This window comes from Jaculus jaculus, chromosome 9 (genome assembly GCF_020740685.1).
Source record: "Jaculus jaculus isolate mJacJac1 chromosome 9, mJacJac1.mat.Y.cur, whole genome shotgun sequence".
NCBI lineage: Eukaryota > Metazoa > Chordata > Mammalia > Rodentia > Dipodidae > Jaculus > Jaculus jaculus.
Window position 1 is genome coordinate 117,245,784 of NC_059110.1, and position 14,503 is coordinate 117,260,286.

The 14,503-nt window shown below is 44.2% G+C and overlaps 1 protein-coding gene across 1 annotated transcript; it reads right to left on the reverse strand.

The window, feature by feature from the left end:
- Positions 1-198: 198 nt before the first annotated feature.
- On the reverse strand, positions 199-13,558 carry Cfap97d1 (CFAP97 domain containing 1). Its single transcript, XM_045157905.1, has 6 exons — positions 13,435-13,558; positions 12,289-12,359; positions 11,904-12,022; positions 3,477-3,600; positions 772-828; positions 199-326 (listed from the first exon to the last, which is right to left on the reverse strand). The coding sequence occupies exons 1-5, from the start codon at positions 13,556-13,558 to the stop codon at positions 772-774; spliced, it is 495 nt and encodes a 164-aa protein (XP_045013840.1). The 3' UTR covers positions 199-326.
- Between the last annotated feature and the right edge of the window lie 945 nt (positions 13,559-14,503).

The window sequence follows — 14,503 nt, forward strand, 5'->3', positions numbered from 1 at the left end:
AGGTGCTTGCTTTCAAAGCCTGATGTCCTGGGTTCAATTTTCCACCACCTACATGAAGCTGGAAGGCAAGGGTCAACACCTGAGGCTGTTCTTTGACCTCCACGCATGTCCACACTCACACACAGAACACATACACAAAGTTTAAAAAAAAGAAAACTTCTTTTCGTAGCCCCCAGTTGAAAAAAGGAAAAAAAAGGATCATCACATCCTTCCTTCTGCCTGCCCTGTTTTATGAGGCAAGCTTTATTGTAACATTGGAGTGTCTTGAGATTCTGAGCAGCCAAGAAATCCAAAGGCCTTCTCTGTATCTTTCCATTGTGAGTAAGCTTGTGTTGAGAGAGGGAGAGAGAAAGGGAAAGTCAGTCACACAGCACTGTTCTTTGGAAAGCTCAGCTGTCTACTTCTCCCTGGAAGGTGGGAACCACTTAGTCATTACTAATCATGCCAAATAATACAAAAATGCTAAACTTGCTGTACCTCTGAATAGTGACAGAGACCTGTGATGTAACTATGGAGTGCCTTTAACGCAGCCTCCCATTTGTTAATGTCTTTACTGGCGCAAACCGTTTCTCCTTAGTCTTCCATAAAGTCTCAAAGCTGATGACAGAAAACATCATTTCCTTCTTGGGTGGAGAAAAGTCAGAGTTTGGACTTGCCTGAGAGGCTGGCCTCATTATTAATACTACGTAAGAAGAACAAATTTCATCCCTTGAGCTGGCCCCTCATTCACTGCTTATGGGGTTCTTAGGGCTTTGTGATGAAGCGACATACCTATTGATTTGGAGAGAGAAGATATCTTGTTGTATTTCTGATATAGCGCCTTGAATTCTTGAAGGAAAAAAAAAAAGCCAGAAAGGTTTATGTCAATGCTGGCACATTGGTGCTGCAGTTGAAGGTCTAAGAATGGCTTAGAAAAGCCAGGGGCTTGCCAAACATGGCGGTACACACCTTTCATCCCAGCACTTGAGAGGCTGAGATAGAAGGATCACAGTGAGTTCAAGGCCAGCCTGAGGCTACCAAGTGAGGTCTAGGTCAACCTGGACTACAGAGAGACCCTGCCTCAAAAATATGCAAAAGAGGGGCTGGAGAGATGGCTTAGCGGTTAAGGCATTTGCCTGCGAAGCCAAAGGACCTTGGTTTGATTCCCCAGATCCATGTTAGCCAGATGCACAAGGTGGCTTGTGCGTCTGGAGTGTGTTTGCACTGACTGAAGGCCTTGGCACACCCATTCTCTTCTTTCTCTCTCAAATAAATAAATAATAAATTTTTTAATATGAAAAAGATGATGACGATAAAGTGAATGGAGGGGAGAGGAGGCTTCTAGACACCTCAGGCAGTGCCCACGTATTATTTGTTTGCTTGTTTGTTGAGACTATGTCAGTGCTGTGTAGTCCTGGCTGAACTTGAACTGGCCATCTGCCTGCCTCGGCCTCTGTGCCAGCTCTCCTCCCCTACCTGTGGATAATCATTCTTCTTCTTCTTTTATGTTTTTGAGGCAGGGTCTCACTCTAGCCCAGATTGTCCTTGAACTCAGTGATTCTCCTACCTCAGCCTTCTGAGTACTGGGATTAAAGGCTTGAGCCATTATGTGAGATTATGTGAGCCCAGCTCTAAATAATCACTATCCCCCTGCCCCCCCCCACACACACTTTTTTTTCGAGGTAGGGTCTCACTCTAGCTCTGGCTGTACTGGAATTCACCATGGAGTCTCAGGGTGGCCTCGAACTCACAGTTATCCATCTACCTCTGCCTCCTAAGTGCTGGGATTAGAGGCGTGTGCCACCACAACTGGCCACCACTTCCTGTTTGTTGGTTTTAAATAATCACTCCTAAATAGAGTCATTAACCACATCAGTATGCATTCAGACATTGTTTTATTGTTTGTGTGTGCTGTGCATGCATATGGGCACACATATATGTAGGCACACACATGTGTGCATGTTTGTGTGTGTGTATGTAGACCAGAGGTTGACATCAGGTGTATGTAGACCAGAGGTTGACGTCAGGTGTATGTAGACCAGAGGTTGACGTCAGGTGTCTTCCTCAACCATTCTCCACCTTATCTTCTGAGGCACTTGAGCCCAGGGCTTGCCAGCTTGCGCTGGGGATTCCCTATCTCTGCATCCCAAGTATCGGGTCTACTGATGGGTCACCACATCCACTGACACCTACGTGGGCACTGGGGAACTGAACTCAGATTCTTATGCTTGTGCAGAAAGCACTTTACCAGCTGAGCCGCAGCCTGCACTCACCCTCTCTTATGAACTATGGGATGAAGGAAGATGCTACCCTTATGCTTTCTGAGACTGGCCCAGGATGACTGTGCTGCCAAGACCGCCTTAGCTGTTTGATGCATTATGTCTGTGGGCTTTGTCTGCCTTGGAGGCTTTTCCTTTGGTGACTTAAGACTCCAGGCCGAGTGCTGACTTGTGTACTTGTGACTGCAACAAGAGGGCCCACGTGGGCTGGGGAGATAGCTCAGTGGGCAGAGTGCTTGTCTTGCATGCTGAAGTACCTGGGTTCAGATTCTCAGCTACCACATAAAAGCTGGGCACACACAAAAAATAAATAAATAAAAGCTGGGCGTGGTGGCAGGTGTCTGTGATTTCAGTGTTGGGAAGCAGAGACAGGAGGATCCCTGCAGTTCATTGGCTAGCTAGTCTAGCTGAACCAGGGAGCTGTGGGTTTAGTGAGACTGTCTCAAAAGAATGAGGTGGACAGCGGCTGAGGAAAACACCTGGAGTTACTATCTGGCCTTCATACACGTGCAAGTGCACCCCCCCCACACACTAAAAAGAATGACCCACAATATTCTTCTCTGGTTGCTGCAGAGGAGCCCATGGAACACTGCATCAACACACACAGTGCATCACACATGCAAAAAATGTTTAAAAGTTAAAAAAAAAACATGGGCTGGCTGGTGCACACCTTTAATCCCAGCACTTTGGAGGCAGAGGTAGGAGGATCACTGTGATTTCAAGGCCACCCTGAGATCACATAGTAAGACAAAAAAACAAAAAACAAGCAAACAAACACAAAAGAAAAAGCAGGCTAGAGAGATGGCTTAGTGATTAAAGTGCTTGCCTGTGCAGCCTAAGGACTCATGTTTGACTTTCCAGGTCCCATGTAAGCCAGATGCACAGTGACACAAGTGTGCACGGCCACACATGCACACAAGGGGGCGCACGTGTTTGCAGTTCAATTGTAGTGGCTGGAGGCCCTGGCAGGCCTTCCCCCCCCCCCTGTCTTTTACTCTCTCATTCTTGCACACACACAAAAAAACAAAACAAAACAAAAAAACCTGGTGGCTGAGCAGGGTGTGGTGGCACACGTCTTTAATCTCAGCAGAGGTAGGAGGATTGCAGTGAGTTCAAGACCACCCCGAGACTACATAGTGAATTCTAGCCTGGGCTAGAGTGAGATCCTACCTGAAAAAAACAAACAAAAAATTTAAAAAACTAGGAGTGACCACGTGCCTGCCAGTCCATCTCCGATGCCCTGAGCTCGTAGTGGGGTTTGCGATCCCCCAGCCTCTTCAGAATGCCCTGGTTTTCCATGGTGATTTTCACTAGCTCGCGGTTCCTCGCTTCTCTGTTTAAGCTGAAAAACACAGAAGAAGGGCTAGGGTGAGGGAGGAAACTGTTTCTCCTGGACAGGACTGGAGGATGGCAGGAAGGCTTGATGCCACGGGAGAGAGGCTGCCTAAAGTCAGGGAGTAAGGTACCACAGTGCACTCTGGGACACATGCAGAACATCTGCCGTTTCACATCAACCCCACCCACTGGAAGGTTCTACCTTATTGGTATGGGATGGAGCTGGGGTCTCTGCATTTTGTAAAAGTTCCCCAAGAACTATAATGTAAAATCAGGATTGAGGGAGAGGGGCTAGAGAGATGGCTTGGTGGTTAAAGACGCTCACTTTGCAAGCCTGTTAGCCTGGGTTCGATTCCCCAGTACCCTTGTAAAACCAAATGCACAAAGTGGCACATGCATCTGGCATTCATTTGCAGTGGCAAGAGGCCTTGATGCACCCATTCTTTCTCCCTCTCTCTCTTTCTGCTTGCAAATAAATAAATAAGCAAATAAATAAATTTTTGAAGGCCAGCCTGTACTATGCAGACTCTTATCTTTAAAACAAACAAACAAAAAAACAGTATGGAAGCTCTAGCTTACATAATGGGGGAAGGAAAAGTCACAAATAACTGGTGAGAAATGTTAGCTTATCTCACACCCTTGGCTTTCAGGGTTTTTTTTTTTTTTTTTTTTTTAATTTTTATTTACTTGAGAGCGAAAGAGAGAATGGGCGTGCCAGGGCTTCCAGCCACTGCAAATGAACTGTAGATGTGTGCGCCCCCTTGTGCATCTGGCTAACGTGGGTCCTAGGGAATCGAGCCTCGAACTTGGTTCTTAGGCTTCACAGACAAGCTCCTAACTGCTAAACCATCTCTCCAGCCCTGTTTTGTTTTTTTTTCAGGTATACCAATAGACAAGAAAGGAATTCTCTTCTCATTCTCTCAAATTCTTACCCTTGCAAACACTTTTGTAGGCCTGACCACATTGCATTAGTATTACATAAATGTTTCCTCTGAGACCATGAGTCTTTGTACATTATTTTGTCTCTCTCTATTCCTGGTGCCTAGCACATTGTCGTTAAGCCAGGAATATTTGTGGAACTGATTATGCAAGTGCCATCCATAGTCTTGGTGACGGTGCTATGTCTGATGTCTGTATAATCTCCAAATTCACATGCTGAATCCTAACTCCTAAAATGATGTCATTAAAAGGTAGGGCTTTGGGGATGGGGTTCGTGCCCTCATAAAAAGAAGTCTGAGGGGCTGGGCATGGTGGCACACACCTTTAATCCCAACACTTGGTAGGCCAAGGTAGGAGGATGGCTGTGAGGTTGAGGCTAGCCTGAGATTACATAGTGAATTCCAGGTCAGCCTGGGCTAGAGTGAGACCCTACCTGGGAACAAACAAACAAACAAAAAGTAACAACAAAATATCAAAGAAGTCTAAGGGTTCAGGGAGATGGCCAGTGGGTCCAGTGTTTTCACGCAGGCTATGCAAGCATGAGGGCGACTGAGCTTGGATCCCCAGTACCAGTGTTAAAACGCCCAGCATCGTGTGCGCCTGTGATCCCAGCCCTGTGGTTCATTAACTAGAAAGACCCTACCTCAAAGAATAAAACGAGCGATTGAGGAAGACAATTGACTCCAACATGCATGCACATGCATGTGCACCTGTAAACATATGTGCTCACATGCATATAAACACATATGTATAATACCCAGACCCCATACCCACACAAAAATCTTTAAAAATAAAAGAAGTCTTCTAATGCTCATGTTAGCTTGAGCCAGAGCCGCTCTGACATAGAGCAGCCCCGCTCTGTGCATGGCTCTGTTTTCACCCTCGGGGTTTACAGAGCGAGAACTGGGAAGTCACAGTTCGCATCCGGAGACCAGCTGGAACCCAGCCATTACTAGAGGCTACCCTGCAGTTACGTGTTGGCTTTTTAAGCCAACTTTTATGGGAAATTCCTGTTTTGACATATTAAATAAAGGAAGAGGATATGAGGTCTTAGCTACACAGGATGTCCTCCAAGGACAGCTTTGGTTTCCAGCTAAGAACCCTAGAAAGGTGAACTGAGTTCTTCTCACTGGTTTTACTGTCTAAATTCTTTTTCTTTTTCCACTTTTTTTTTTTTTTTTTTTGGACAGGGCCTCACTGTAGTGCAGACTGTCCTGGCACTCATTATTTAGTTTAGGCTGGCCTTGAATTCATATGATTCTCTTACTTCAGCCTCCACATAAGCCACCATGCCCATCTTATTTGTTTTTATTTTTCTAAAAACTACAAACTCAGCCGGGCGTGGTGGCGCACGCCTTTAATCCCAGCACTCGGGAGGCAGAGGTAGGAGGATCGCCATGAGTTCAAGGCCACCCTGCGGACGACATAGTGAATTCCAGGTCAGCCTGAGCTAGAGTGAGACCCCACCTCGAAAAAGCAAAAAAAAAAAATTAAAAAAAAAAACAACTACAAACTCTATTTTTTCCCCCATATTCTCAGGCCCCCTGGGTAGACAGGCAAAGCTTGATGATTTCAGAGCATATATATGCCGAGAAGCCATGGCATTGAGAGTGCTGAGTTCAGATAAATGATATATACACATCCAAATTTGAAGAGAAAATGTATTCTTTTAGGTTTCAAACAATGTGATAGACATAACAAAACAAAAACCTGTTGCAAAGTTAACAAAAGAGGCAGTAGTCATTGTCATCGTCATCGTCTGGAAGACACTTCTTGCCCCTTCTGCCATGAAGCTCCAAAGAAAGACTGCTGTCTATGTGATAGGAAGCAGCCCCTCAACCAACAGCAATACCAACGTTTGTCAGTCCCTTGGTCTTCCTTTTCACTATCCTTCAAACTGCGAGAAATCAATTGCTGCTGCTCATAAGTTACCCTGTTTTATAGTGCCACAGCCCACATTGTGGGTATCAAGCTACTTGGCAACAGGGTAATCTTTGCGCAAGTTAAGCCTGAAGACATAAAAGACTATGCACCTTGGGTGGTGCTTTTTAAAGATAAGGAACTCACAGCTTCTCCAAGGATTAACTGATAAACAAACAACCCAGTGATCTGATCTGATACAAACGCATGTACTGCCATGTGTTCAGACTCCCCATAGCTTTGCCTGAAATTGAATAAAAGCTGTGAGTATAGTCAGTGTGGGGGACACTCGCGTGCATCCCCTTGGCCCTCCTTTAAATCATACTTTACGTGTTATGTGTTCATGTCATGTTCTCCCAAGCACCACTGGAGGGAGCAAATGAGTGGCGCCCAAACAGGGACGTTTACAAAGGATACAATTCCAAGAAACAGTGACATTCAAGAATATGAATAGGGGGCTGGAGAAATGGCTTAGCAATTAAGCGCTTGCCTGTGAAGCCTAAGGACCCCGGTTCGAGGCTCGATTCCCCAGGACCCGTATTTACCAGATGCATAAGGGGGCGCACACATCTGGAGTTCGTTTTCAGTGGCTGGAGGCCCTGGCGCACCCATTCTCTCTCTCTCTATCTGCCTCTTTCTCTCTCTGTCTGTCACTCTCAAATAAATAAAATAAACAAACAAAAAAAAAGAATATGGATAGTACCATTGGTATGTAAAAATGATAACTTTGTTGTTAAGTCTTAAGCTAATATCTTATAATTTTTAGATCAATCTCAATTTGCGATATAACATTAAGACATAAAAATTATTTTGCCTGTTTATTTGTGCTCTCCTTCTTTAAAAGTTTTAGTTAAGGTCTAAATTTTTTTTTTTTTTAAGTTTTATCTTTTAAAGGTACAGATTTAAGATTAAAGATCAGAAAATAGCCAGACTTACAGTACATGATAAGACAAGAATTAAGTCCCTACATTTTAAATACAAAAGTAAAATGATTTCTATAAATTTGAGACCAGCCAAAATAAATTCCAAGTCAACCCGGAATAGAGTTAAACCCTGCCTCAAGTTTCAACAAATTTATAGATGAGACTAAAAAAATTATGCTTAAATCTATATATTTGCCAAGCCATATTGAGTTGTCTTACTACTTGAGACATTAAAAACTATACAAAAAAAGTTTAGCCAGGCATGGTGGTACATGCCTTTAATCCCAGCACTTGGGTGGCAGAGGTAGGAGGATCACTGTGAGTTTGAGGCCAGCCTGAGACTACATAGTGAATTCCAGGTCAGCCTGGGCTTCATCAAGACCTTACCTCAAACAAACAAACAAAAGACATTTTTTAAGGTACATCATTTCTATAATTATATAATGTATTTCTGTGTGGTTTTAAATGATACACATTAAGTTAACAAACAAACATAAAAAATATATACACTGGCTATGTGTGGTGGCACATGCCTTTCATCCCAGCACTTGGGAGGCAGAGGTAGGAGGATTGAATTTGAAGCCACCCTGAGACTACATAATGAATTCCAGATCAGCCTGGGCTAGAGTGAGACCCTACCTCAAAACAGAACAAATATGTGTGTATGTGTGTGTGTGTGTACGTATCTGTTTAAAATTAAATTATTCTTAAAATACTTTAACTGGGAGTTTTGTTGCCCTCTTAGTACCTTAATTTAAAAACAATTATTTTATTGCCATGAGTACAGGTTTTTCAAAAGAAATTATATCTGTTGATGAGTTTTTCATTGATAATGGTTTTAATTTAAAATATTTCGATTTGTTGGACTTTCATAAATTGAATACAATCTTTACATCAAATTGCCTGCTACAAATAATAACTTTATAAAACTATATACAAAAAAAAAAATACGGGCTGGAGAGATGGCTTAGCGGTTAAGCGCTTGCCTGTGAAGCCTAAGGACCCCGGTTCGAGGCTCGGTTCCCCAGGTCCCATGTTAGCCAGATGCACAAGGGGGCGCACGCGTCTGGAGTTCGTTTGCAGAGGCTGGAAGCCCTGGCGCGCCCATTCTCTCTCTGTCTCTCTCTCTCTCCCTCTATCTGTCTTTCTCTCTGTGTCTGTCACTCTCAAATAAATAAATAAAAATTAAAAAAAAAATAAAAAAAAAAATACAAGATCACAATGCCAGGAGTGGGGTTCCTCCCTAAGAGTTGCTGGCTAGGGAGGCACATGAGGTTACCCCCCCGCCAAAAAAATATATATAGCTGCTGCTGTTGGTTATATTCCAGAACTATATGATAAGACCCTATTGCTGAAAACATGACATACTCTACACACAAAACAGAAAAATCAGACTTGCACTGAACAGGAAACACCCTTTCTGCTGACTGGCTTCCACCGTGCTGGAAGGCGCTACGCAGGCTGCTGAGAAAGAATGGGCCCAAGCGCTGCACCACCGACATCGCAGACAAGTTGTGCCTGCCTGAGTGACAGTTGCACACCCGTTGTGGGTACAGCCAACACTTCTCCCCACTCAATTGAAAGCCCGCTGCACAGGAAGGAGTCCACGACTGGTTCTGTAAACCGGGTCAGAAGCCTGTGGATGGAGAGGTCATGGGCCGAGCGGGGAATCCACTGCGGTTGTTTCATTACATGGATGTGATGGTCCTGTCGAAGTGCCTGCCACACATCTGTGCTTGTACCCACAGAGCGTTGCTGCTATTAGTACTGCTGCCTGCCTTGGTGGAGGAGGAGAACTTGCAGTGGGTGGGTGATGGCTGGTGGGTAGACTCCTAATGGGTTAGGCCGCTAAAAACAGGTGACTGTTTAAATGGCATGACTACCAAATGCTCAGAAATGAACAACAGGCATATCACCTTCTCCAAGGCTCCAAAAACCTTACAAAAAAGGTGACAAAAAAAAAAAAAAAAAAGTAAGAACCAGGGCTGGAGAGATGGCTTAGCGGTTAAGCGCTTGCCTGTGAAGCCTAAGGATCCTGGTTCGAGGCCCTATTCCTCAGGTCCCATGTTAGCCAGATGTATAAGGGGACGCACGTGTCTGGAGTTCGTTTGCAGTGGCTGGAGGCCCTGGCGCACCCATTCTCTCTCTCTCTCTCTCTGCCTCTTTCTCTGTCTGTTGCTCTAAAATAAATAAATAAAAATAAATGAAAAAAAAAGGAAAAATGTAAGAACAAAAAAAAAAAAAAGGGAGGGAAGAGATTGAATGTTGTATGACTTTTTTTCCCTCTAGATATAACATGAAGCCATCAAAGGTTTAAAAAAATGCTTTGGTCAGGTAGGTATGACAGCTTTAAAACAAGACAATATAGGGCTGGAGAGATGGCTAGGCAGTTAAGATGTTTGCCTGTGAAGCCTAAGGACCCAGGTTCAATTCTCCAGGTCCCACGTAAGCCAGATGTACAAGGTGGCACATGCATCTGGAGTTTGTTTGCAGTGGCTGGAGGCTCTGGTGGGCCCATTCTCTTTCTCTCCTCCACCCCCATCTCAAATAAATAAAAGAGATAAATAAAATGTTTAAAAAAACAAGTCAATACAGTGATACAAAGTCAATAATAATAATAATTAATAATAATGATAACTCCCTACTAGATAGAAAAAATAAAGGCCATAAGACCCTCACCTGAGTTACAATTGTTCTCTCCCATCTGTCAGTCTTCCCAATGACAAACAAGAATATGTCACTTCTGACTTTTTATAGCTGCTGTCCTATCTTTAAGATTACTTAGTACAATAATAACAACAATACTAATAATTAAGATAATTATTTGATCTTAAAACTAACAAAGATATGATGGAGAATGGAGTTTCAAAGGGGAAAGTGGAGGGAAGGGAGGGAATTACCATGAGATATTTTTTATAATCATGGAAGTTGTTAATAAAAAACAATTTGAACAGAAAAAAAACTAACAATTAAAAACCATGTTATTGAAGCAAAAAAAGGGGGAAAATAAGAGATGAGGTCAAAGATACCCATGACTAAACTACATGCTATTTATCATTATTTTTATTAGTTTTTAAATTTATTTTTGTTTTTTGAGGTAAGGTCTCGCTCTAGCCCAGACTGACCTGGAATTCACTATGTAATCTTCAGGGTGGCCCCAAACTCACAGCATACCTCCTCTCTTAGCCTCTCCAGTGCTGAGATTAAAGGTGTGTACCACCACACTGGCTTTTATTTTATTTTAATTTTTGTTTTTTTGAGGTAGGGTCTCGCTCTAGTCCCGGCTGACCTGGAATTCACTATGTAGTCTCAAGGTGTCCTTGAACTCACAACGACCCCCCACCTCTGCCTCCTGAGTGCTGGGATTAAAGGCGTGCGTCACCATGTCCGGCCTAATTTTTTTTCAAGAAGATGCTCTCGAGCCGGGGGTGGTGGCGCACGCCTTTAATCACAGCGCTCGGGAGGCAGAGGTAGGAGGATCACCGCGAGTTTGAGGCCACCCCAAGACTACACAGTGAATTCCAGGGCAGCCTGGCCTAGAGTGAGACCCTACCTTGAAAAACCAAAAAAAAACCCTTTCTCATGGCAAATCCTACTACTGTGCTTGTGGACATAACAGTCATCTCCTGTGCAGTAATTTAGAGGAATCAACCTAAAAGTACTTGCCAACAACAATATTTTGTCTGGTTCATCAGACTGCTTTAAAAAAAAAAAAGGTGGGGGGGAGACATGAAGATCAAGGTAATTGGCCACAGGGTAATCTTTGCACAAGTTAAGCCTGAAGACATAAAAGCACCTGGGGTGATGCTTTTTATTTTTTATTTTATTTATTTATTTATTTATTTTGGTTTTTCGAGGTAGGGTCTCACTCTGGTCCAGGCTGACCTGGAATTAACTCTGTCATCTCAGGGTGACCTTGAACTCATGGCAATCCTCCTACCTCTGCCTCCCGAGTGCTGGGATTAAAGGCGTGCGCCACCACGCCCGGCGGGTGATGCTTTTTAAAGACAAGGAACTCACAGCTTCTCCAAAGATTTCTTGATAAACAAACAACTCATGATCTGATCTGATACAAACTTGTGGTCTGCCTTAGGATGTTCAGACTCCCCATAGCTTTGCCTGAAAATGAATAAAAGCTGCGAGTATAGTCATTTCGGGAAGCACCGGAGTCCATTCCCTTGACACTCCTTTAAATCGTATTTTAGGTGTTAGGTGCTTATTTTGCGGTCTCCCAATCACCACTGCAGGCTGCAAACACCAAACGACTGAGGTGTGTGCTTGGGATAAACTCTGAAGGGAGGGCTGAGAAGTGTCTGAAATGAGATTGAAGGTGGATCTTGAACACTGGAGAAGTTCTCCTTCATTCCGGCATGATTTGTGCCTGGGATTTTTTTTTTTCTTTTTTCTTTTTTTCTCATAACAAGTTCCCTCAAGTGTTCCTCTTGCGGGAGAGAACATTTCATTGAAAACCCAAGGGGAGAGTCAAGTTGGGACTCCTGAGAAAGAAATGCAGAGGAAGACCACTTACCTTTTGGGGAAATACTCATTCCAGCAATCCACCTTGGCAGGGCCACGATGGGCATTGGCGATTTTCTGACACAGTTGCTTATTTTCATATTCGATCTTGTCGATTTTCTTTTGTTCGCCCTGGAGAGAAACCCCACCCACCACGATGACATCATCAGCCACGCTGCCCCCACATAGAGTTAGCTGAGCATCACCCTCCGCTGGGTCTGTGGGGAAGGGCCACATCTGAGAGGCCCGGGCAGAGCTTAGGAAACTGGGGGTGCTGAGTATGGGGGAGGGGCAGGGTATTAAACAATCTTTGGGTCAGGTGGGTATCTAGAAGGCTCTGGGGAATTGGATCTCTGAAGGACAAAGGTAAAAATCAATAAAATAGGTGGCAAGAATACCTGGAGTTTGCTCAATTTTAAAATGTGATGTGTGTGTGCCATTGGAGGTTTGGTGTCTACAGTAGGCTTCACTAGAGGAGAAAAGAACAGTATTACAGCACCAGAGTCCCAGTAGCAACTTTAGTTTATTCTACTTGCTTGTTTTCCGAGGTCGGGTCTCCCTCTAGTCCAGCTGACCTGGAATTCACTATGGAGTCTCAGGGTGGCCTTGAACTCACCGCGATCCTCCTACCTCTGCCTCCCGAGTGCTGGGATTAAAGGCGTGCCCTACTGCATCCAGCTACTTTTTTTTTTTTTTTTTTTGAGACAGGGTCTCATGTAGCCCAGGCTGGTCTCTGATTCAATATGTAGCAAAGGATGACTTTGAATTTCTGACCCTCCTGCCTTCACCTCCTGAGTGCTGGGATTCTGTGACCACTTGGTTTATGCAGTGTTAGAGATCATGCATGCCAGGTGAGCAGTCTTCCCAACTGAGCTGCATCCCCCTCCCCTGGAGCAGTTTTAGAGCACCTCCCGGATCTCAACCCTGACGACCGAACATAATGATTTTGAATTCTGACCGTGATCCAGTCTAGCAACTTCAGTTTGATTTAATTTCCCAGACTGACATCTCTGAAGAGTTTTGAACAGAAATAAAAAGAATGGTGAGGGTCAGCAAAAGTAAGATTCTGAGCCAGCCATGATGGGGCACACCTTTAATCCCAGCACTCAGGAGGCAGAGGTAGGAGGATCACTGTGAGTTTGAGGCCACCCTGAGACTCCATAGTGAATTCCAGGTCAGCCTGAACTTGAGTGAGACCCTACCTTGAAAAACCAAAAAAAAAAAAAAAAAAAAAAGTAAAATTCATAGAGATGAATGCTGTGTCCTTACAGTGGAGCAGCCTATCTCCTCTCCCTTCCAGTCTATTTGGTCACTGAAGTCTTTTCCACTTTCTAATATTGGCACTTATGGAATTTCAGCCTCATGAATTCCCAGGTGGAAGACAGATTTTTATCATTGATGATAACTTCCTCCTGACCAGACTCAGCAAATAAGACCTTATCGTCCCAAAGCTACGCATTTTGGCATTATTTCCTTTCACCAGCTCTATGCTGGACCCTTCCAGAACCCCGAATGGCAGTGCCCATTCCCAACTGCCCACATACCTATTTGTATTCTGTTCTTGTGTAATAGGTAATGGCCAAGGTCCAGTTTCTTCCTGAAGGTTGTGCTTTGCCTATGATTAGAGACAATAGCAGGGTAGGCCAGGTAATCCAGGGAATTGTTCATCTTCTCCTCCTAGTCTCACTTCAGAAATGAGCTGCCTCCGCTCCTCTGTGAGGTACTTAGCTGTCCCCATGACAGGATGTCATAGTTACTGTTATGACATCAGGGGCAGGCCTCTGTGAAAGAACAGCAGCAGGAGAGCATGGCCATCTGTCTCTGGGAACTACTGAAACTGTTTTTAGTGTAAACACAATTTTAAACTTGACATGAGATTTATATGTATTGATGGGCTGTGGGAAAATTAGATACGTTTGTTCATTGTGCATTGATAAAATGAAGGTAAGTGGCATTTCTCAACCACGTCTCATTCTACGGTTGGGCTGCTGTTTTGTTTTCTTTCTTTCTGTGTGTGTGTGTGTGAGAGAGAGAGAGAGAGAAAAAACTTAGATCCAAGCCAAGATGAGAAACTCCCCATCGACCTGGAATGGAGATGTTGCCTACATTGGAGGGAAAGGGAAGGTGTGCCTGGAGGGCATGGAGTCTGGCTAGTGTAGTGTAGTGTAGCGTATTGCACTACAAAGTTTTCGCGAAGGTGTGTGACCACGTACTTTTTTAAGGAGTGAAAGATTCCAATTCCTTCATTATGCAGATGTAGAAGCTGAAGTCCAGGACAGTAACACACGCTTAAGAACTAAGCTCGTGGCAGAGCTGGGCTCAGGATGTGGGTTCTTGAATCCCAGAAACCAAATTTGCCCCGTTGGAGAAGGGGATCTGCCACATCCACGGTCTTTCATTCAGGCCAGAGACAGTGTGTTTTGTATTCAGTGGAAGCTCAGAGAACGCTGAGCTGCTGACACTATGTGACTCAGTGGATGGCGCAGCTCCAAGACGGGTTGCAAGAGAGCCCAAGTTACCTTCGCCCTAGCGCAGGGGGAGACCCAGGGCATCCTCAACTTGTTCCTGTACACGGGTGGAGAGAGGACCAAGACTTAATGGGTACTTACTGTT

What these genes read in the sequence shown, in the direction of transcription:
- Cfap97d1 (XM_045157905.1), bottom strand. Translation starts at nt 13,558, where the DNA reads ATGAACAATTCCCTGGATTACCTGGCCTACCCTGCTATTGTCTCTAAT. An exon ending in CAAGAACAGAATACAAATAG is followed by an intron (nt 12,360 to 13,434) that starts GTATGTGGGCAG and finishes TTTCTCCTCTAG; the next exon opens with TGAAGCCTACTGTAGACACC. An exon ending in AATGAGTATTTCCCCAAAAG is followed by an intron (nt 3,601 to 11,903) that starts GTAAGTGGTCTT and finishes TGTGTTTTTCAG; the next exon opens with CTTAAACAGAGAAGCGAGGA.